At 42.4% G+C, this 22,699-nt stretch overlaps 1 protein-coding gene across 7 annotated transcripts in view; it reads right to left on the bottom strand.

Moving 5' to 3' along the window:
- Positions 1-253: 253 nt before the first annotated feature.
- Positions 254-22,699, bottom strand: part of ATP8A2 (ATPase phospholipid transporting 8A2) — a 320,016-nt gene continuing 297,570 nt past the window's right edge. For 6 of the 7 annotated variants that reach the window (XM_069013203.1, XM_069013228.1, XM_069013247.1 and 3 more), the window contains 2 exons: positions 13,939-14,030; positions 254-6,618 (listed from right to left, as the gene is read on the bottom strand). In XM_069013203.1, the coding sequence (XP_068869304.1) occupies positions 6,521-6,618; positions 13,939-14,030 (190 nt within the window). In that variant the 3' untranslated portion in view covers positions 254-6,520. The remainder of the gene's footprint in view (positions 6,619-13,938; positions 14,031-22,699) is intronic. The other variant, XM_069013240.1, reaches the window with a different exon arrangement.

Raw genomic sequence — 22,699 nt, 5'->3', positions numbered from 1 at the left:
CCTGCTGTCAGCTCATCAGTACCGTTCCTATTTTGCCATACTAGCCTTGCATTTGTGGCCTGATTTGAGACCTATTAAAGGACCTCAAGCCTTGTTCTAACAAGCAGGCCCTTAAAACACACCCAAAAGGCCATGAAAAAATAAAAATAATCCATTCAACAGCTTTGCAGAGTAAATCTCAAATGTATTTAACACTGAACTCTTGCTGCAAAGCTTGTGGGGGGATAAAACAAACAAGCCTCGGTCCATTGGATTGCTTTAATAAAAGGTTTATTGGAAATATTTTTGTGCAGACATACAACAGTCAACAATGCTGTTCAAAGCTACAAATTGTCTAAGTTTTCTGAACCTTCTAAAAATACAAGTAAATGACCTTCATTTGTATTCAGTCTGGGAGGGAAACAAACTCCACTGTAATGTGATGCTGTATTTAAACTACCAGAGGACATTAATAGGACCTGAAAATGGTAACACTTCTAGAGGAAAAAACCCATACACCACTGCTGCTCTGCTGGGAGCCAATTAAACATCCCCCCACAGCATCACTCCTCTCTGCATATCCAGATTGAAATGTCCCCATCTGAAACAATATTTAAGCAATTTGAGGACAGATATGACAGACAAGTGGCTTGGCTCGCTGATGAAAAAGATGCTGTTAAAGATTCTGTCACTCAAGACGCTGAATATTTGACCTCCCACTGCAATGGGTTGCACTTTGGGGGCAGGAGGAGGGACAGGGGGAGGTTTTCAAATCAGACAACTCTTCCAGCACACACATGTACACAGTCCCAGAGGGCTTGGCTGCCTCATTGCTTTATAACTGGAGCCCGTTTTTTTTTTAAAAAAAAAAAAAAAGATTTGAGCAACAACTTTGAGCAACTTTCCAGTCTATGAAATCTTGACAGTAAGAACAGCAAGTACCCTCATTCCCTTCCTGAATCAACATATCAACCAGAAAGGCAGAGGAAAGCATATGCACTGTCTGGTAAACTCCATGTTTTCTAAGAAACCCTGCAGATGTTTTGAAATTGATTAATTTATGCCAAGACAACATCTGGAACATCTTCGCAGGAAAACCACCCAGTAAGGTAGTTAGAATCTAAAACAATCATGTCTTTCTGTTAATGTTGGCTTTTTACCTTGGCTTCATTGCTCCATAATTACAAGGGTGCTGACCTTCCAGCTATGCACAGTGACAGTTTGGCAATATATTAACACTTTTCTTCATCGTTAGACTTCTGAGTGACTGCCCAGAGCTGGGACTGCCCACACAGAATTTGTCATTTACCAACTTCTGTTTCTCTTTAGATGCTAAGGGAGAATGAACTCCTTGTGGCAGACTTCAGGAGAACTCGTCTCACCTTCTTCATACAGAAAGGAAAGCTTTGGATAAACACCAGTACTCAGCTACTTTACCTTCTGTCCATACCACAAACAAGCAGGCCATGAATCCAAAGGAAACAACTCCTGGGCTTCAGACACTATAACAAAGAGATCCAAGTCCCCAGATTAACAAGCCCCTTGCACTGACCTGAGGGACAGGAACCTGCCCAGGAGCAACACCTAAGCAGAAGTCCCACTAACTCTCCATGATGGACTGTCAGTCAGAACTGAAATAATACCAGTACTTAGTTCTGGTGGGTCCATGAGGCAAACAGGAGCCAGTAAACAATTTAGCAATCTTCATAACCACGGAACAACTTGCTAGAGCCAAAGTACACTAAGCAGGGGGCACTTCTGGCAGGGACTCATTCCCCTTCTCCAAGCCCAGGATTCAGCTTGGTACCAGAGAAACTCAGCTTCAGGAGGTAACAGTGCTTCACAAATTCTCAAGTGAGCTCTCCTCCCTTCCCAGAGCCACAGGAAGGAACCAAAGAAATCAGCTTTATCACAGCTCATCAGGGATGCCTGAGGAATCCCTCCCCTCACTAACCTCTAACAGTAGCAGTGGTCTTGGCCAATCTATTTTGTTTCCCAGTCCCTTCACCTCTTCAGACAGCCCATCCAAGAGCACATTCCTGGCCAGACAAACTCAGTCAGGCTGTCTAGGTTTCCTGCAGGTCATCAAGAAGTGATCACCTTTGGGATTCACTTGTGTGGCCAAGCAGTGCAGGGCACTTTCTGGTTTTCATTTGCCAACAAAGCTCAAAGCCTCCATTAATCTTACTGCTACATATGGAAAAGGTACCCATATGGATTTATTTTGTCGTCACCTATTGTACTGACCTATCCTGTGGCCTTGTCCGGACACACAGCTCCAGTCACAGATCCTGACAGATCCAAGGCTCTCTTGGGTGTCTGCAGGATACTGGGAAGAGGTGAGTACAAGAATCCTTCCTGACAAGACAGAAGGGGTCCAACTGTCTGGAGGCTGAGGAACATGCATGGTCAGTGCCCCATTTTAGAAGCAAACTGCTACCCAGATACACTGGGTATAGCACAGACACAGCCAAATTTTCCTCTTCAGCCCCTCAGGGATTTCATACCAACACCATTTCTTGTTAGACTCAACAGGACACAAAGAGCACTCCTGCAACCTGATTGAAGTTTAAGGCATTGATACTGTGTGATGATTCAAAATTAAGGTAAAATATCCTCATGCTTAACACTAATGAGGAATCTGACAAACCCAAGGTGCTTCTCAGAGCTGAGCACCCACTCAAGGCCTGCTCTGCTTCTTCAAACCTGAGCTGTGAGAAGTACACTCCTCAGAGCATTTAAAGATTAAATTAAGTCATTATTTATAAAACCATTATTTATTCAAGGGAGAATGTAAATAGAGTATTATTAGTCTTCAGTGATGACTGGAGGTAATGTAAAAACAGAAGATTTAGTGAGTTAGCCCAAAAGGACAAACAGCCTGCTGGACAGGGATAGTGAAAGGACTGTGCACCTCTTGTCCTCTTGGGTTGTCAATAGAGGGCCAAGCTGCACCCTATGTGGCCTCTGACCATGTCCCCACATTTCACATATTCACATAAATAAAGCTTTCTCTGCTTTATTTATGACTTTATTATTTCGAGTCTGTCCCAGCAAACACACTCCAGTACATGCTGTAAAAATAATGTAATCTTGGTAACAGAAGACTTCCCTGCAGCATCTGCTATGAGCTGCTGGCTGAGGCAGGGGAAGAGACTGCACAGTTTTGGCATGCACTAAGGGGTGTGCAGTCTAGTGAACTGCAGATTAGCGAGGCTTGACTGTTATCTTAATTTACAGCCCATATAGTTCATGTTAACTCTACACACATTTTTAGATACATTAGCAGCTTAGTTTGACCCAGATACTTTTATTGGTTATTTGCCATTTCTCCTTGACAAGTTATTACTGACTTCCCATTCTAGCTCCCTAAAGCAAGACCTGAAGCCCTGTCAAGGAAAAGAAAATGTCAACAGCCTTCTCAGCAGTGCTCAGAGCAGCTCAGGCTCCCCCTCGCCTGCTTTAAATTGCTACTAGGCAATCATTAAAGGAACAGCAGCTTCTATGCAAGCTGCGATTATGCTGTTATAAAAAGTAGCAACCAGAGCCAAATCTAATTCAGGAAAATCACCACTTCCATCTGAATATCCAAACCCCTCTCCCTTTGGTCAGTGCAGAGAGCTGCTCAGCAAACCCTCTTCTGATCAAACCTTGGTAGTTAAGTCTGGACAGTCAGGCAGAAATCCCCCATTCCTTCTGCTCCGATACCCTGTCTAGTTGATAACATTTTCACACAGCACTTTCAAAGGCTGCTGTTACTGCTCCATGCATTTGCCCTAATGAACAAGGAATTCTGTTGATGCAGAGCAGCTGTCATTCTCCTTCTGCTAACACAGCACTTGAACACACCTCATCATTGCTCATCAAGACAAGCAACTCCAACATCCAGTCTACAGCATATAACAATACATTAATTCCCGTAATGACTCCAAAGAACAGGAAGAATGCCAGGTCTTGACCTGGGTGGGTTCTACAGAATTAACTCAGCTAGAGATTAAGGCCATACAGTGATGATAAAGTCTGACCCACTAGCCCCAGTGTCACATACTGTATAGCCCTGTGACAAATCCCATGTGCAATTCCCATTGAGCTGACAACCAACACACGTACCTCAGTCTAAGCCACCATTCACTCTAGGGAGAGTTTTTGTTTGTGACACACACTGACCTCAATTTACAGGGAGGTCAAAACGATACAGCCCATAGTCTGCACTAATAAAATAAATCACATCAGATGACAGCTGCTCCTCCCCAGCATCTTTCATTATGTTCTGTAAAATTTTTTTGCACTAAGTTAAGAACAGAAAAAGCTCCAGGAGTCCAGAAAAAACTCCTTCTATTCTCTGCTTAACACATTTACTTGCCCTTCTTCATTATCCAAAGGCTTTAAAAGTTTTTTCCTGCAGCCTCATGAAAAGCCCCCAAATTGTTTACATGCCAATGTTTGGTGTGTAGCTTAGAGTACAAAGACTAAGCTGATCTCATTTTGCCTTGGTGGGAAGTTAATTTTCCTTGTGTTTTTACAAAAGGAAGAAACAATTAGCAGTTCTGAGGAGAGGCTTACACCACACATTTCCTAAATAGATTTGGTTTCTAAATAAAAGGAAGTGTTTAACAGGTTATACCAGTATTAAGATTTAAAAGCTCCTGGGATCAGGTTTACTTCCCCCTTATTTATTCTCTGCACTAGTACTTGTGCCTTTAACCAAAATTCATCTCCCAGAAAATACGTACATCCACACTTTGCCTATGGCCTATGGCAAAATTATTTGCATGTTTTCCTTATTGCATAATTGTCTCATTAGCACTGCAGAAAGAAGGTGATGACTTTTCCCTCTGTGCCATCAGCCTAATCCAAGACCAACCCTGACTGATGCTGCAGGAGCAAAATTTGTCTCTTCTAAAATGGAAGGGGACTCCGAGCCTCTGAGGTGGCACTGGAAATTGAATTACAGCACTTGAGCGCTGGCATTTACCCGCAACCCTCAAGGAAAATTAAACCAGTAGGCCAGGCTGAAGCTTTCCTTTCCTTTGCTAAACATAAACATTCATATTCAAATTGCTTTCGGATATATTTAAATCAATAAAAAATTCTGGATGATGGTCAATAGGGCAAAAAACAACGCCAGCTTTTTAAATACACAGATGTAGTATATACATTAACCACAAAGCCTGGCTTAAACACAGCAGTATTTACTTTATACTATTCAGAAGCGTGGTTTGGCGACTAAAATTAACAGAACTTGTCTGGAGGACAGCATAAGCTTTCTAAGAGCTCTTTCAGCTTTAACTTATGCCCCAGTTTTTGCCTTTTTTTTTTTTTTTTTTCTTTAGAATTCCAATCTATGCAGCAGCACGCCTGTCCCAGTGGCACAGCAAGGCCATGGAGCCAGCATTCCTTCCAGGGCTCATAGGTCTGAGTGTTTCAGGAAGCCTGTTGATGGATCAGATCTAGAAGAGGGACTGGTTTGGCTGAACAAACAAACAGCAGGTCTTCATTTCACAAAGGCCAGCTCTGTGTGTGTCCATGTGTGTGCATGCACGTGTGTAATTCCTTCCTGCCCTCCTTTGCAAACCTCTCTTACCTGGCCAGGGGAAGGCTTCTCGAGGGTTACACTATCAGCCTCCCATGCAGATGCACATCTTATCAACATATCTGACAAGACGGTACCTTTAAATTAAAATTCTCACTGTTTTGTTCTACTATTAAACTGGGCATGGGGTCATGGAGGGAAGTCCCAGGCTACATCTGAAGTGCACATCCAAATACATCATGAAGCTTTATGAGGAGGCACCTAGTTGAGTTCATCTTTGTGTACAATGCCATGCACTCAAGACAGCTGCCCTGCCAAGCTCTGACTTCCACATCCTGGCTTTGTGAGTAAGCTATTAGGTGGGTTTCAGAAAGCTAAGATAGAACCCTAATAAATCCTGTAAGAGGGCAAGAAATATTCTAAGTAACTGATTGCCATCTTGTGTTATTCTATCATAAGAAGGCAAATAAGCATTTTTAGCTACAAACTGTGTTGCAATCAAAAATTTTATGCCAAATGGTCTGTTCAGAATTTCAGCCAAATTAGTAAACAGTGAATACAAGGAGTAAAGTCTGCATGCAGTCATGTGCACTTGGTCTGTGTGTAACAAAACAGGAAATCTCAGCACCTCACTCCAATTAAGCAAAGGCTGAGTTCTCATAGAACATTAATTTTCTACTTTTCCCCCAGAACAACCTTATACCGATGTCTTAAATAGTGGTAAAACATTGTTTTTAATTTCACACCTCACATAGCACAGTCAAATGCTTCATAACAACATAAACAAAACTTTAGGCAGAGCTTTGCAACTGAAGTCAAACAATGATTTCCCCCCACAATATGTACTCAAGGTTTGCAGGGATAATACAGAAACTTGTTGGCTAAGGCCACAGAAATGAGTTCTCTGGTGTTTCGGCTGCTGCCACCAAACCTAGTCAAGAATGTGTTAACAGTGGATGCATTGATCCAAATCCCATTATTCCCACCACCCATCAAGTAAGGAATAATTTATTCTATTTCTGTTCTCCTTTTGGTTGTATCATAGGATCGAACAACTTGTGACTGGGAAACAACGCCGTGTTCTTCTTGAGAAAATGCATACCCATCTGAAAAAGCAAAGGAAGAAAAAAGAAATCGGTCACTGAGTTGAGCTCAAGAGCACAGACCACTTTTAGGAACAGTTTAGGTATCACGGAAGTTATGTCATCGAGACTGCAACCATCTTGATTTCTGTGCTGAGCTTCTGACGCTTAGAGCTGCACACTACATTGCCCATGGGGCACAGAAAGGGTGTCTGCTGCCAGCTCTGTCCCTCTGCTCCCCTCCCCAGCCAGGTCAGTGTACACAGTCACCAATACCCTCTGAGTTAACCTAATAAGCTACAGACTGATTTGAACACACTCCTTTAGTACTCCCATAGTGGCAAAGCTTCCTTAAAGACTTAACAGAGAAGTAGAGATTTGCATTTTGGCTCGTCTCCTCTGTAGTCTTCTTGATAGCAGCAGTTTCTCTGGAGAAAGGTGGGAATGTCTAGCCCACAACTGGATTTTTCTCACATCTTCCTCTTAACTCCCCTCAGGATTTTTTTTTTTAACAAGTTTCCAAGTGGCATCTGACAAATGACACTGTGAAACTCTCTATTTTCTCTGCCAGTCACTCATATTTTGCACAGAGCAAACACACATTCTGGATGTCTCTATTTTGTTAATCCTGCTAGCTAGCACAATCCTGTGGTCTCCCTAGAAACAACTCAGATGAAAATAACCACGTGTCTGATTTCTTCTGAAGTACTGTGGACAGGCAAGTGACATTTCTGATAGCATCTGCAGAACACTACAATGCTGGTAGAACAGTCACAAAAAGCTAATGGGCCAACACGGTGAAACAGCAGACACACTTGCAGATGTGGCCCCAAAGAAAATTCTGAATGGAAATCTATAGTAAAGGACAGGAGATTTTTTGATGCCCTGAGTCACAAGCACAACAGGAAATCATTGCCAGTAATGGAGGGGATTCAAATAGAAATACAGTCACATTGCTCCAGTCACATCTCCCTCATGGAGTGATTGCAGGACAGCAGGAACTTTGATTTGATTACATGACCAATCCTCCCAGCATCCCATTTTATTTTCCCTGAGCGATTCCATGCCAATATACATCCTGCTACAGGGGCACAGGTTTGTTTTTCCGGCCTCTAGCTGATGATTCACAGAATACATTCATAAAGTGCAAACAGTCTTTTGGAAAAAATTATGTCCATACTGGATCATTGCAAAGGAAATACGATGTACAAAACAGGCTTTCATTTTAGAAAGGGTAGATTCACACTTAAACAAACACCTCCAGTGGGTTTGTTCCATGTGAACAGCCAGCATCCTGTTAACTTTTTGGTTAAATTCTCCATGGATAAGTCAATTTGGTCGAAGACCGCAAGCTTAAGCCCTAGAAGACTGAAGCCCATGTCCCATTACCTGATTTGCATTGAGATGGCTTTGCTGTATTTACTTATCCATAAGATCATCCAGCGTAGTGGAGTCTTCAACTGCCATAACTACTGCAAATCCAGCACTGACCACACAAGTCAGCCCCGGATGTCATCTTCCCATGACCTGCTTATTCCCAGTGCTAGCACAGGCCAGTGGACAGCTAAGCAGCCCAACCACTCCACAATGCCAATGAAAAATTCAGTCAAAAAAAACTGTTCACCACTCTCACACCAGTAGAAAACACCTTAATACAGCAAGAAATTTCAGGCTAAGATGATCTGTGATTAAGAATACCAGGGGTATCGTTACGTCTTCATGTCCTTCATCCATCCCAAACCACCAGCAATGAGGGTTTTGTGTGTACACCATGGGAAAGGCTGTCACCCCCAAGCTTCCCAGCTGAAGCTCAACATTTGGCAGTTCCTTTAAGACCTTTCCTGTAGATCTCTACACAGCAAAATGAGTTCAGATTATGTTTTTCCATTCACTTTAAAATTAAAATTGAACTTCAAGCTGTTTAAGCATCTGACTGTGCCTTGCGGAATCAAAATGCTGCGAATGCTTGAGTCCCATCCGCACTCCCTAAGCAGCTCTACATTTCCACTGTTTCTAGACCCCATCCAAAACCAATGAAAGTTTCCATCTGTCAGTTACTAGGGAACTTTCCAGAAGTTTGAACTTTCCCCCAACTCCAGTTTTAAAACCACACCTATGAGCCTGCGTTGGGAACAAGGCCCTCATTGTTCAGCTGTCCTGCAGCAGCCCAAGGAAGGAACACGTATCTTTGGGGCTTTCTGGGCACAACCCACTCACCCTCAAAGAAGGAAGAACCTTTGTACTCGGAGACTTTCTATGAATGGAGGAAAGGGGCACTTTTGAATATCTGTCAGCGAGGCTCATTTGTTAAGAGGAGATTCACGTTCTCATCAACTCTAAGGTTTCACTAGTACCAGATATTATCAGGCAATCCACTGAATTTTAAAAGCATCCTGTTGGGTTTTCTTAAAGCTTTGATATTCTATTAGTAGATCAGAATCTAGTCTTCCATTAGGTCTCTAATTTAACGCACTCTTTTTCCGTTCACTGCAATGGCTGTCCTGGTCTGTGCAATGCTGGACTACAGCAGCCATCTCAATGGGTGTGCCTCGAACACAGACAGCAACATTGTGCAAGCTCAACAGCATTCTCAGGGGCAACAGCTTCCAAGACCAGGACTAGAAAGAGTCCAGAGGACTCTTTTTATTCCAGAAGATCTCCTCATGGAAGGACTGCTTACAGTTTTTGTCACTTCAGGGATTTAATTTGGAGGCCTTCTACTCTTTGCACTCTCCTCTGATACACCCAAATTGTCTGTCCTGGTATTTCTTTAGGCCAACCAGCAAGAGGGCAGTTCTCACTGGCAGCCCATCAGAACCCTCACCTGGTGCAGCATTTCACTAGTTCATACTGCAGTGGTATTACGGTTTAGTACAGTCCAAAGTATAAAATACATCCTTTTTTTTTTGCCTTTGGAGAAAAATTTCCAGATTCAAATCCACTAAAACTTTTAGGGGACTGGGGAGATGTGAGGGACTTTTTGTTGGTTTTTTTCCTTTTAATCTGTTTTAGGAAATGCTGCTTCTCAGATAACAAAACTCTCTCTGACATAATGAAAATCAACATTGAGGTATCACTTGACCAGCCAAATTCTATCTCAGGTGAAACATTTGGTTCTGCACAGTTTTCAAGACTTGCTGTGAAGTCACAGTTCACATTTACCAGTTAAACAGGGAATGCTAACTCACCTTTGACTTCTCCAGCAACCGTCTTCTATGTAACCTGGGAAAGGGAAAGCTGCCTAAAATCTTGAACAGTTTGACTGATGCTTACAGAAGTAATTAATTTCTCTTCTGATAAATTATGCCTGTGTTTTCTTAAGGACCCAAGAGGAATTCCTGACAAATGGTCCTATCTTTTTAGTCCCAGATACCAACTTACTGGTATTTGCATGTAGAAAACAGAGTCAAATGCCAGAGCATCAAATTCTTAACCAACTATTCCTATTTCTTTTTCTTAAGTTGATTTTAAAAGACTGCAACTCCACTTAACAGTCAACAAACATGTAGCTTGGAAAAAAATACAGAATGTATATTATATTTCAAACACATGCAAGATAAGAGGAAAAAGAGTTTAAAAAGCATCTCAAGTAGCTCCCCTGTTGTTTTTCAAATAAAAATGTGCCAGCAGAAAAGTGAAAGGAAGAAGGTGTCTGCTAGTGGAGAATAAATGGTGGGATTAGAGCCCTCAGCATGAACACATTATTATTATTTATTATTTGTCAGCCCTCATACTGTGAAACGAACCTCAGATGACAGGTGCTTTTTCTCCATTGATTAATAAGGTGCAAACCATATGCTCTGCATTCAGGTTTACTCTATGAAATCACCATATTCTGTCAAAGGAAGAGGGATTTGCTTTGCTAGCATAGGAAGCCTGGGCCAAGTGCAGTAATCCTCACTCAGGCATAGCTATTGGCGTTTCAGGGGGAATTCTGCCGAAGAGCATATTGAGACAAATGATAACTGAACACCAGCAGGGGCATTACAGGAGGGAAACCACATTAGAGGGATGCTATGGAACTTTCCTAATAGATGAAGGGTACCCTTCCCATCCTCTGTGGGCACAGGTGATACAGGTCAGTCATGCAGAAGGAAAGGGGAGGTCAAGAGCCATCTTTTATATCTACAGAGTTTGTCTAAAGGAGGTGCTACTTTCACAAAGTCACAGCAATAAAAAAGACATGAACCTGGATAGAGACCTGGAGAAAACCTCACTGCCAGCAAACCCTATGAGGGAGACTTTTTGGACATCATTATTATTCCTTCCCGCAAGCAAGCTTAAGGGAAGGGTCCAAAGACACATCTGAGAGGAGCCTGGTAGCATTTCCTGCTCATTCTTAAGAGGTTTCAGAAAGCAGGTGGCAACGGGGAATGACCAATTTCACCAGGCACCTTCACCAGGAGCTACACCAAGCCTGTTGCCACCACCACCTACAAGATTGCACTGAGATGGTTTTATGTTAGCACCTGGGCTTGACAACCAACCATACGCAACTCTTCCACTGAAGTCTCCTGACAATGCCATCCAAACAGGAGCTTCACAGTTTCTTTTTGTTTTTTTAAGTTTTCATAAACTTCCCAGAAGTTATACTGGTAGAAAGGAACCACGAGATCTTTGACAGTACAGCCAGTAGATAGATTTCTTTCACGCTTCTGACAGCTCTACACAATTCAGGAACACAAAAACAAAGAGCAAGAAAAATGGCCGTGAAGGTTTTCCTTTAAGGACATACCCTTCCAAATGGACAGGGGCTACTCTCCAAGGCAGCCACTCTGAGCCAGTTTCTTTAATGGGAAGAGGTTTGAGATACTAATCCTGGCTGGCACTCCCATAGGGCACTGCCATGGCACTGGCTGGGCAGCTCTGTTGCCCACTTTGGGGGCTGGATCTACAAGAGCCTGGTGCTATATGAGAGCACCCCAGCCATACATCATGCCTTAAGGTCTTGTGCTGTGCTAATGCTTTTGGACATGGGCTGGCTCACCGACAGAGAGCTAAGGAAACACAGAGTGAGCTTCTGCCTCTTGTACAGGGCTGTGCAGTCTTACCTCAGTCAGCTCTTTCCTCCCAGCACTAACCATCAGTAGAAGCCCAGAAACTCCCTGTTAGATTTTTCTCCTTTCCATGTGACTGGAAACAAAGCTGTTTAGGCATTGCTTCCTCCCAAAACATTTGGAAATGGTCAAAAATAAAGTCATTTCTAACCCAGTACTGGATCTTTGCATCTGTGCTATAAAATTTAATCCCATTTTCATTCCTTGTTGAGACCAAGGCAATTCATTTGCTTAAGCCTTTGTCAGCTCTAACTAAACAAACCATTTTCCAGCTTTATATGCAAGCAACAGATTCTGAGTTGAAGAAGCAACTTTTGGTCTTCACAGCCTGGAAACTTACAGCTTGGTGGAAACATATGAACAGTTCAAGACTTCAAACAGAGTACTTGTAGTGTGATTTAAGATACTGGCCCAGCATGTCAAGGCTACCGCCCTATTCATCAACTCTTTGCTTTGAAGATTTCTAGCATTTAGTAAACAGTTGTACAATTTAGGGTTGTGAAAACAGCACGTATGTTCCCTGGATCTCACATGGCCTTGTACATACAGCAGCTATGCAACACTAGAAAATAGTATTTGACAAGAGATGACAGAAGTCATGGATACATCACAAAAAGCATCTTTTAATCCTAACAGCTTCACAGCCAAAATTTATGTTCATGTGAAAAACAGACTGCTGATTGTAACCTGTCCTGACTGTCCTGACTCATTTAGCACCTAATCATTTGCATTTATAGGGAACCTGGTTATCCAAATTAGGGTTTATTTTGATCTCATTTTTCACCCCCAATAGCTGTTCACCTACTAACAACCTGATGATGTGTTATTTGAGACCAGAAGTACATGTTAAGTCTGACTAGTTACCTCTGGTGTATCTTCTTTCGGCACTGCTTTGCAGATTTCACAGACTGTGGTAAGTCTCCACCAGCAGACTATTTTGACAGCAATTTATTTATGCATTTTATGGATTTCTTCTGCCAATCATTGCATTTGGAATCTCCTCAAAGAGCATGTTTGCATGCCCAAAGCCATGTTGCTATCAGCATCCCTGGCTCCTTTATACAAAGGATTAAATCCTGACAGAAATATATGATCCACAGGGCTGCTCTGCTCACTGGCCTCTCTTCCCAGATGTAATGGAATTGATTGCTGAAGACCCTACATCCCTTGACAGTGATGGCCTTCCAATGGCTCTATCAAGGACAAAGACCATCACTGTCCCACCCCTTCTAGTCAAATTCTGAGTGGAAAACAGTAACACCTTAGGCATTTGGGTTCTGAAATCCTAGCCCTGCTTCCATGACCTGAGCCATAACAGTTCTGCTACAGAAGGCGACACAGCCAGCGATGAGATTTGACTTCTCTGTGATTCTTAAGCAGTCAGGGGTGTCACTTCTTACTGCAATGGCAGAACAAAGCCCAAATCCTGAGTGTCTACCCCTGTACCACCCAGTACTGCACACTGAGGGGGTTATTTTCTTTGGTAAATGAGCCTATTTTTACCACCAGTTTCATCACAAGAGAGACTGCATTTCCCACTAGAAGGGGCTGACTGGACTCCCTGGTCCCTCAAGACAGCATGGTCCTTCAGTGTATCTGGCCTACAGAGCTGCTAGCGAAGGTTTTAAGCATCATGGAAGCCTTTAAAACACTGAAAAAACCCATCAGGTCCAGCAGACACAAGGCCTGTTCCTCCAGGAAGATGAATAAATGGATGACTTCTACATCAACAAGAAATGCCATTTATTTGAAGCAGCAGTAGTAGCCAGTTGTGACATTGCTTCTTTTCTCCCAGCTGCGGACAAAGAGGGAGAGAAGAGAGGTGGCTCTGCAGGCCATGGCTTTCCTCACCAGCAACACACAGAACCCTAATGGCATCCCTGAAACATCACTGTATTCTCAGCTAACCACAGCTAATGCAACATTTTATAAAGAAACCATTTCTATTAAAGCTAGGCTCTATCACAACATTTATTTTATGCAGAGTTTTTTATTTTTAGACTATTCTTAAGACTATCAGAATTCTACCTTTAGAGAACCTGCATACTGGGATTTTATCATTTGGGCCTGTTGATTGGCTCCTAGGGAATTAACCACATTTGAGCTCTCCTTGCCTAGGGCCAGATACACTAATTCCACTTCCAAATGTATGTGTCTTGCTTGGCAGCTCAGCCTCTGTGCTAGATTATCTCTACCTACAATTTAATTAAAAAGTAATCACCCTTGGCTTCCCTCATGTGGGGCTGGCGCTGTGCAAACACACGCGCAGACGTGAGCCGCTACTTACGTGACACACTTTGCTGGACAGAGTGGGCACGGAAAAGGCTCGGAGGAGTTTTCCTGCCGAGCCTTTTTAACAAATGATCACGTTCGTTCACGCTAAGGGAGACAGAAAGAGAGAAAACACACCAGTGAGTAACCAGATAATTTCAAGGTAAAAGTCAACTGTATTTGAAGTACTTGGCAGCTTTGACTTTGTCAGTATTAGAGGTGGTTGTAGCATGAAATAGAATTTTCTCTTTCTTTAAACTGCACATTATCAAGAGAACTCTCTAATAATGGAAACTCCTCCTTTCTAAGGACACTTTGTATCAGTCTCCTTTTGGTTAATTCATCCCTAATATTACCATCATTGTGATTTCTGAATACCTGATGCCTCTGAATTGTTACAAACCATATCAGAAGTCTGACATCAAGTGATATGGAACATTAAGATGATTCCTCTTCAGTATTATGCACATGAATCACAGCATCCACAAACTGCCTTAGAGAGAAGGAGCAAAGCACTGTAGCTTAGCACAAAGTAGAAGGCTTCTATCACACCTGCAAAATGGCCTGAAGCAACCAAAGGAAGGATCCATAGTTAATTCTGCCTTCTAAAGAACGCTCTCATTTTAACCTCCCATACAGAAAAAAAGCTTTCTATCCAGTTTCTTTTATTAAAAACCCCTTTGGTTTACACAGTTCTTGTCAGAAGCCTGAAAAAATTACTGCTGAATTTACAAAACATGAAAATATAAACTTAGGGTGAAAAACACAGTATGCTTACAACAGGTTCAACATACCTACAAGAATTATTAAAGGCACTCTCCACTTTGATTTTTATAAGAAACACAACACTAATTTAATCAAGAACTTTATGCCCAGGGTTAAAAAATGGTGACTAAGATCCTGACCTTTCAAAGCACTTAATTATGTATATGAGTCCCACTAAGTTCAATGAGGTTTTACATTAACATAGGCCTTCAAATCTCACTGCACTGGAGCCCCAAGTAACTTAAATATCAGATTATTTTCAGAAAGATATTACAGTCTACTTTAGATCAAAGTTCTCCATGATTGGTCAGTTTTTTCCATCTCACCCTTATTCCTAACAGTGAGATGGAGCTAGTGTATAGAAGGGATCTGTTTGCTGGTACATCAGCATCTTTGCAGCATCTTTATCCCATTTGCACCATATTTACACTGTGTCTCCATTTTCACAGTCTGCTTTTTCTTTCACCTCTTTATTCACAAGGAGCAATTCCACTGATTATGCTGCAAACATGGATACACACCTGAGTGCCAGTGCTGATACCTTTCTGGGATTAGATTACAAATTCACACGCGTTTGGTGTCTGAAATGGAAATCCCAGCAAGCACAGCTCCTGCTGTCGACAAGCTAACAACAGTTTTAAACAAACAACTCCCTTTCATTGAAGCAGTTTGCTAACTTCAATCAGGAAAGTAACTGAAGAATCTCTGAGATGCCTGTAATATGTAATCCAGCCATGCAGGCTTATATTCCACTTAATAGTCCATTAGGGTAATAGCCAGGCTTACAGTCTTCTGTTCAGTGCATAATGAGGTGTCCACAAAAGAAAGGGTGGGATCCTTCTCATTTTCCTGTGACCTCAAAGCTCACATATCTGAGGTAGAAGCTTGTAAAACCTACGGACTCCTCCTTAAAATCTTTACTAACTGTCAGCATTTTCAGACACTTGGTCTCTTCCACTCCTTCCCTTGGCACCACACCTGCAATGGGTATGGCAGGTTGCTTTCCCTGCCTGCAGTCAGTAGTATTCCCTCAAGGTAAAATAGAAGTTGATAATAAATTTGGAAGCAAAAGTATCGATTCCAACTGAGTTTGTCAAACAAACTCTAACAGCTCTTGGCTCATGAGACCTGCATATGTTCAAAGAAGAAAGGATCACAGGTTTCCACTAAAACCAGGGTTACAGCATGAAAGCTTCTAAAAATCTTGGAGGACCCAACTCCTTAAAAAAACCAAGACTAGTTGCTGGCTATAAGAAAATCAAATACATACAGAAAGAAGTTTCTACCTACTCCAAGCAGGCAGCACGATGGAAAACATGTACTACAAAGAATCACCAGGTAAGGGTGATGCAATAGAAGGCACAAAGCAAGACATGAGACTTCTCTAACCTTTAACAACTTGCTTACAAAGTTGACAGCCTGCAGAACCAGCCATTACCAGTGCAAACTAGTGATGCTGTACTGTACAACCTCCTGCTGACTGCAGAAGACTGCTGGGTAACTTGTTAGTTTAGTGAAACACTGCCTGAATATACTGCTATCCTGTGAATGACAGAAGTGCAGTACTTGTTCACGTCCTGCAGGTAGAGAACATGCAGGCAGAGTCTTTCCTATCTCAGCAGGAGGGCGACTTAAGAAAGGAGTCTTAAACCAATCAAAAATATTTGTTCTAGGGGACAAATAAGCAATATTTGCCACAAAATTCTTACCCTGAGAATGGAATTAACCACAGTAGAAAAAGGCACGAGGAAAAATTCTTCCTCTGCTTGTCTACAATGCAGCAACAGATGAAGTGCAGGTCAATAATGCTTAGCTCCTCAGGCTTCTGCATGCAATGTGTGGAGGAAAGTGCGCTGTCAAGGGACTGCTGAACAGGAGCAGCGCATTGCAGCTCTAAGAATGCCAAAGCTACGCTATCTTTGACATTGCTAATTATAATCAACAAGTTCAAAACTGAAGTCGCATCTGATTTTCCCTTTTGGAAAATTATATTGGATTGTATCTATGCAGAGAAAGAAAAACTCATGGTAGAATTAGACTTAAACTTGTGGTTTAAGTATGTGGGATGACTAAATAGACTAAATAGTCAAGACCAGTCAAGTACTATAAAATAAACTCTTAATACACAGGGGGTTAATGCAACACAGTTCTTCTGAATTGGATGAGTATTTGATTTACTAACTGATATTAGATCTCCCAGTACAAACCCTGAAAGGAAAGAAAAGTGAAGTGGCTTTCTTAACCATTAAGTGTTTGCACTCATACCAAGTCCCTGCTTTCAGAAAAGGTTTCTGCCTGCTGCTAACAGGTAACAAAGTGAAAACTTCTCAGTCTGCCTCACACTTTGATGCCAAACTAATGACAACACTGGACTCACAGGCCAACAGGCTAGGCTTTCCTCACAGAAATATTGCTTGTAAATCAATCCCAGGCATTAGCCATGATTTTCAGGTTTAATTCTGCTTTCCAGTGACTCTGAGCCAGGGTCTAAGCACTCCCATGGGGTCTAAGGATGGCATCTTCAGATGCGTTGAGGCAAAAGGATGAGAGATCGTGAGATCATACTCTGAATACTGGACAGTTGTGTTCATATTCAGGAACTCAAAAATCTTCTCAGAATGGAAAAGTCACAAACCCAGACATTCTTTTGTGAGTCACTGACATGGAAAGCCACAGTGAAATATGCTTTAGCTGGTTAGTCAGTGACCTCTGAGGGAGTAAGGCAGAGGCACCATCACTCCGTAATTATACGAAGGACAAAAGACACAGACAAAATGCTTTGAACTAAACTTAACTAACTTTACTTAACTAGAACAAAAACTATTAAAAGGTCCCAATTCTGAGGGCTTATATGAAAAAAAAGGATTTAAAAAATTGTTAGTCAAGTCAGCTAAAATCAGATTTAGTTGCTATCAATAATGCAGAATACCTTAGGCCAGGAATACCTTTGTGATGGCTTCATAAGAGGGTCGAGATGACTTCTGCCTGCCTGGAAGTCTGTGCTAGCAACATCACACAAATTCATTAAGTGAATGAAAAATCAAAAGGTAAACTAAAGGCAACATGTTATTTCTTAACAATGCTTTCAATTCCATGAATAAAACGACTCTTCCATCTTCCTATCTGAATTGATCTAAGGTGTCAACAGAGACCTTCATTTTATTTTTGTGTTCTCCTCTTCTCATCCCTCACAAAAGCAAACAGCCCTTAAATCTAGGCAACAAACATCTGGCTTTACACATTCAAATGAGGTGCATCAAAACAAACAGAATAATTCAAAGCTGACCACAAGGTCCTGCTGTCTCATTTGCTCAAGTAATTAAAAAAAGATGAGCTTCACCACCAATTAATCTACTGAGCACTAATTAGCGTTAATGAGGATTTGTAGTATTTGGTATAGCTTGACCCAGAATGTCCTCCTGAGTCCACTAATTGACTGGTGGCAAAAGCAGGGATCACAAAGAGCGGAAGGTTAAAGTGGATGCAGGTGTCTCAAAATTGGATCTTCCTTTAGAAAACACAAGCATAGCCCAGTTTAAAAAAAAGTATATATAGAAATTCAGAGCCCTTCTTCTCTTACAAAAGCTGAATGCTTGTTTGTGTCTTGTTACAATTTGCTAGAGGAGATCCAGAGCAATAGCACACCAAACAGGCAAATACACTCAGCTGCCACTGGTTTTAACTCACTGCTCTTCTGGATTATGAAGAGTTCAGTCAGATACAGACCTATGAAATTATTTGGTTTGTTTCTGCTTTTCCCCTTTCCAGCAGGAAGAACTGACATACTAGTGAAGCCTTACCAGGGCTGCTAGAGATGACACAACTAAAGAACACAAGCACATTTCCCAGCTGCTACCCCTGTGGCAAAAACATGCCAAGAACCCATGGCGGAAGCTTGGCTCTCCAGTGCAAGACACTCAGGGTCCATGGGTAAGCTTAGAGGACAAGAAAGCTGCAGCTGTTTTCCCTGTCATCTGAACACCTATGAAGCCCTCACTATACTGCCTGCAGGTATGGCATCACTGGTTCTTCTACCCTAAAGTGGTGCTGCAGCACACAGCAACAGCTAAATCATTGTACAGCTTGGTTTAAACCAGAAAATCCTCCAAGGCTTAGGCTGAAGTTCTGTTCTTAACTCCACAGCCTCCCTCCTACCCACACGTATTTTCAAAGAAGCAGCAGGTAAACCCTTGTTCAGTCTCTGCTTCCACTGCCACATACTCTGCTAAGACAGCCTGAGAAACCCTGGCTGGCCTGCACTACTCTCCTGTTGGAGGGAACATCTTGCAACATGTTGCCCTCGCACTGTGACAGCAGGAAGGGGAGACAATGAGGGGGAGGAGGAAACAAATTTTTGCAAAATATCCCATGTTGCTAAACACAAGGTAAAAGACTAGGAAGCTTCTGTCCTTGTCATCTTTTCCTGCGTATTAAATTTTGAGGTGAAGAGAGGTTACTCTTCTCTCTCTTTTTAAATTTTAGAATTAAAACATAATAATTGATTGACCCCTTCCATACATTTCAAACAATAACTTACACAAAAGTTTACTGTTTCTTGCTGACATGTTTCTCTCACTGAAAGTCACATCAACATAGAATAAAAAGAGACAGGAGAAAGGTCTGAAGCAGACCTCTCCAGCTTTGATCACTCCTAATCACCAAATCCTTTACAAGCACACTGTTGATTTTCATTTCAGTCTCTTGGCTCTCAAACTCACTTACATGTCTTCTGAAGAACCAGAAGTTCAAGCACAATGGCTTCTCCCCAAGTATGACCTGGCAAAGAGGGCTTGCAGATCCCTCTCTGGTTGCTAGGACATAGCAGGTATTCCTGAGGATTTATTGACAAGTTCCATCTCTCACCTTTCATGCAACATAACACTGCTTAAAGGTTTACAGCATTGATCACAGTTCTGGCAGACAAAGAGCAAGTACCATACACCAGGCAGAGGCTGTGGCCACACCTTTGTAATTGGCCAGAGGAGACCTATTTTTCTTCCTCAGATACTGCCTGCTGGATGAGGGCACTCCCCTAGAACAGCCCCAAGCCTTGGTTTAACCTGTATTCATTTAGTTTAGACTCAAGTGCATTACTTGAATTAGAATACAGGAATTTTTAGTTACACAGTGGGCAGAGACATAACTAGCATAGGCTCATAGGCTTGGCATAAGGAGAACATTAAAACATTATTACAGACCAGGAATTCAAAATGAAAACATGCAAATCATCTCAAATGCAAGTCACACTAAGGCTGAGGGTTCACCAAAACTATGCTCCAACACCCAGAACATCCCAGGGCTTGGAAGAAAGGCCTGACTGGCTGAGAGAGCAATTGTAGCTCCATCCTCTGGGCTTCGGAGACATCACAGAGAGGATTCGCCCTCCTACAGAACAGCAAAAGTAGCAACGAGGGGCTTCTGCTGCCTTCTCTTTTTCAATCCACAATGAGGAGATGTTATTTTTTGTTATCTAGCATTCAATTGCAGGAATGTTTTACTCTGAGGTCAGAGTAGGAGGTCTTTTTAATTTAAAAGGCAAACAGGCATTACTGATAATGAAGCTGCAGTGTAATCAAAGGAAATCTCTGGAGCATTTCACAAGGAAGTGTCTGAGGCATATAAACAGTAAAACAAAAACAAAAAAATCAGCATTTTCTTTTCAGAGTCAGTGTCTACAAACACTGCTCCTTAATCACTCTGGATCCAGCTGAAATAGACATCCCAAACCATGCCCCTTTTGCATTTTACTGTAAATACTCAGCAAGTCATTAATAAAAACCCAGTACTAGGAGACCAAAGGGTCACCAGGCACAAACCACAGGGGAATGAAGACAGAAGTGCTGCCTGTGCCACTTGCAGGCTGGAAGGTGCCAGAAGTTACCTGTCAGAGGTGACTCCTACAGCAGACAGCCAGGCTTTAGGGAGTACCAAGTCCTTGCTGAGGGCTCAGCAACAGCCAGCTTTCCAGAGAAGCTGAGCTCTTATGCCCTGCCATGGTGTAGCACTTCCAGGCTTTCTTTAGTGCAACAAACTCCCCTCCAGGTATTTTCCAAAGCACATGTGAAAACCACAGAGTAACCTTCCTTCTTTATAAATCGTATTTGGTATTATCTAGCCAAATATTCACCTGATAAGCATCAAATGTACCTGGATGTGTGGCGCTGCAAGGCTGACTTGGAACATACTGAGAGCAGCCAGCTCTCCAGTCCATGAGAACATGGGATATTGAGTTCAGCCCAAAGGCAGCTGAGAGTTGTTTATCCTGCCTGGATGTGAAAAGGTTAAGAGAGCACCACACACCTTCAGCAGCAGCTCCACGGATGTTTTTGTGGTGACTGATGGCTAAAGCAGCTCCTGCCCTCACCAGTCAGTGGCAGAACCTGACAGTGCTCTCCACACCACCCCACTTCCTTCAGCTCACGCATCGCATGGATCCAAACAGTGGAGATGATCCAGCTGAGCAGCTGGGCCATAGATGGGCTCTTATGACCATGGCTGGTAATGAGTGGTTTGGGAAACTGTTAAGCCAGCCTTGCAGCCACATCAACAGAAACCCATGGATGCATGGCCCTCACCAAAGCCCTGAAGAAACACTGTTGTTACAGCTTGTGTTTTGGCTTGGCAGCATGCTATTTCAGCCGAACAGCAGCTCCCCTTCTGCATCCCAGAGGTCTCCATAAAGGAGCACCTGCAGCCAGCGTGCAGCAGCAGCGCCCAGGGCAGGTGCATACAGGTTCACCCATGTTGCCACATCACCTCATACCTGTGGCAGAACCACCCTGCAGAAGCTGACGGAGACCAAGACATGTTGTGAGCTTCAGCCAGCCCCCATTTGCAGCACACAGACCATATACAGAGTTCTGGGGCCAAATTCTCCACTCTAAATCCTCTTCAAGTTGGTCCTTAAAGTCGTATGGCTAAAAGCAGGACAAAGCTTTTCCTTTTCACGACAAGCAAAGATGATTTACATTTACTTTTTTCATTAACAATGTCTTAAGGCAGAAAAGTCAGATCCTCCTTTGATTCCTAAAATCACTTGGACAATCCATTCCAGCCTTCATTTTTGAGACTGTTATTCCTAAACTTCTTTCAAAGACTACTACTTAGAATGATATTGTGTTTGCGTAGCAAGGTTTTGGTAGTGGGAGGCTACAGAGGTGCCTTCTATGAGAAGCTGCCAGAAGCTTCCTCCATGTCCTACAGAGCCAATGACAGCCAGCTCCAAGATGGAACAACAGGTTTGATGGTCTGAAGGTGAACCCTCCACAAGAAGACCAAGCACCTTTAACAAACACCATCTAAAAATATCAGTGCTAAACATCACATGCCTCTCTGAAATGCAACAATCCTCAGAAAATAACCGAGATCTCTCTCTGCTTAAAGTACCTTCCATTTCCAAGCCCTGCATACACTAAGCACATGTACATGCATTTCTTTGGGGGGGCGGAGGGCAGACATCACTGTCAGATGTCCTGAAGTCAACTAACTTAAAACTTGAAGCTGCCCAGTTTTGCCCTCAGCCTTCCCAAAACAGGGGAACTGATGCAATTTAAATGTCTGAGAAGCAGAAAAGGCTAAGTGTGGCTTGCTGCTTTTCAGCTATCCTCCTTTTGGTATCAGTGCTGTTGACTTCATGTCCCTAAGTGCCTCACTTTGCACTTACTCTACTGGGTGCTTGGTCATATCCTTTACAGATAAGGTGGCAACACAGTTGCAATTATAGCATTTTTTTCCTACTCACTCATTTTTTCAGAAGTAGTCACCTTGGAGGGTGAAGTTTTCCATCCTTGGTCTCTATGTATAGATTTTTTTCTGGTTTGGGGTTTTTGTGTGTGGACTTTTTTCCAAACTTACTGGTTTAATAGAAGTTCATTTACATACTTTTACTGAAGTTAAGATTACTTCTGTCTTCAAAAACTCTAAACTCCTTCTATCAGCTTTTTTCTTGCTTTTCTTTACAGAAAAGTAAAGCTAAAGAACAGCTCAGGCAACAAGAAAAACTGATGAACCTT

This window comes from Aphelocoma coerulescens, chromosome 1, assembly GCF_041296385.1.
Source record: "Aphelocoma coerulescens isolate FSJ_1873_10779 chromosome 1, UR_Acoe_1.0, whole genome shotgun sequence".
NCBI classification, from domain to species: domain Eukaryota; kingdom Metazoa; phylum Chordata; class Aves; order Passeriformes; family Corvidae; genus Aphelocoma; species Aphelocoma coerulescens.
Note: the sequence above shows the minus strand (reverse complement) of the source record. Positions and strands in the feature narration are given on the sequence as shown.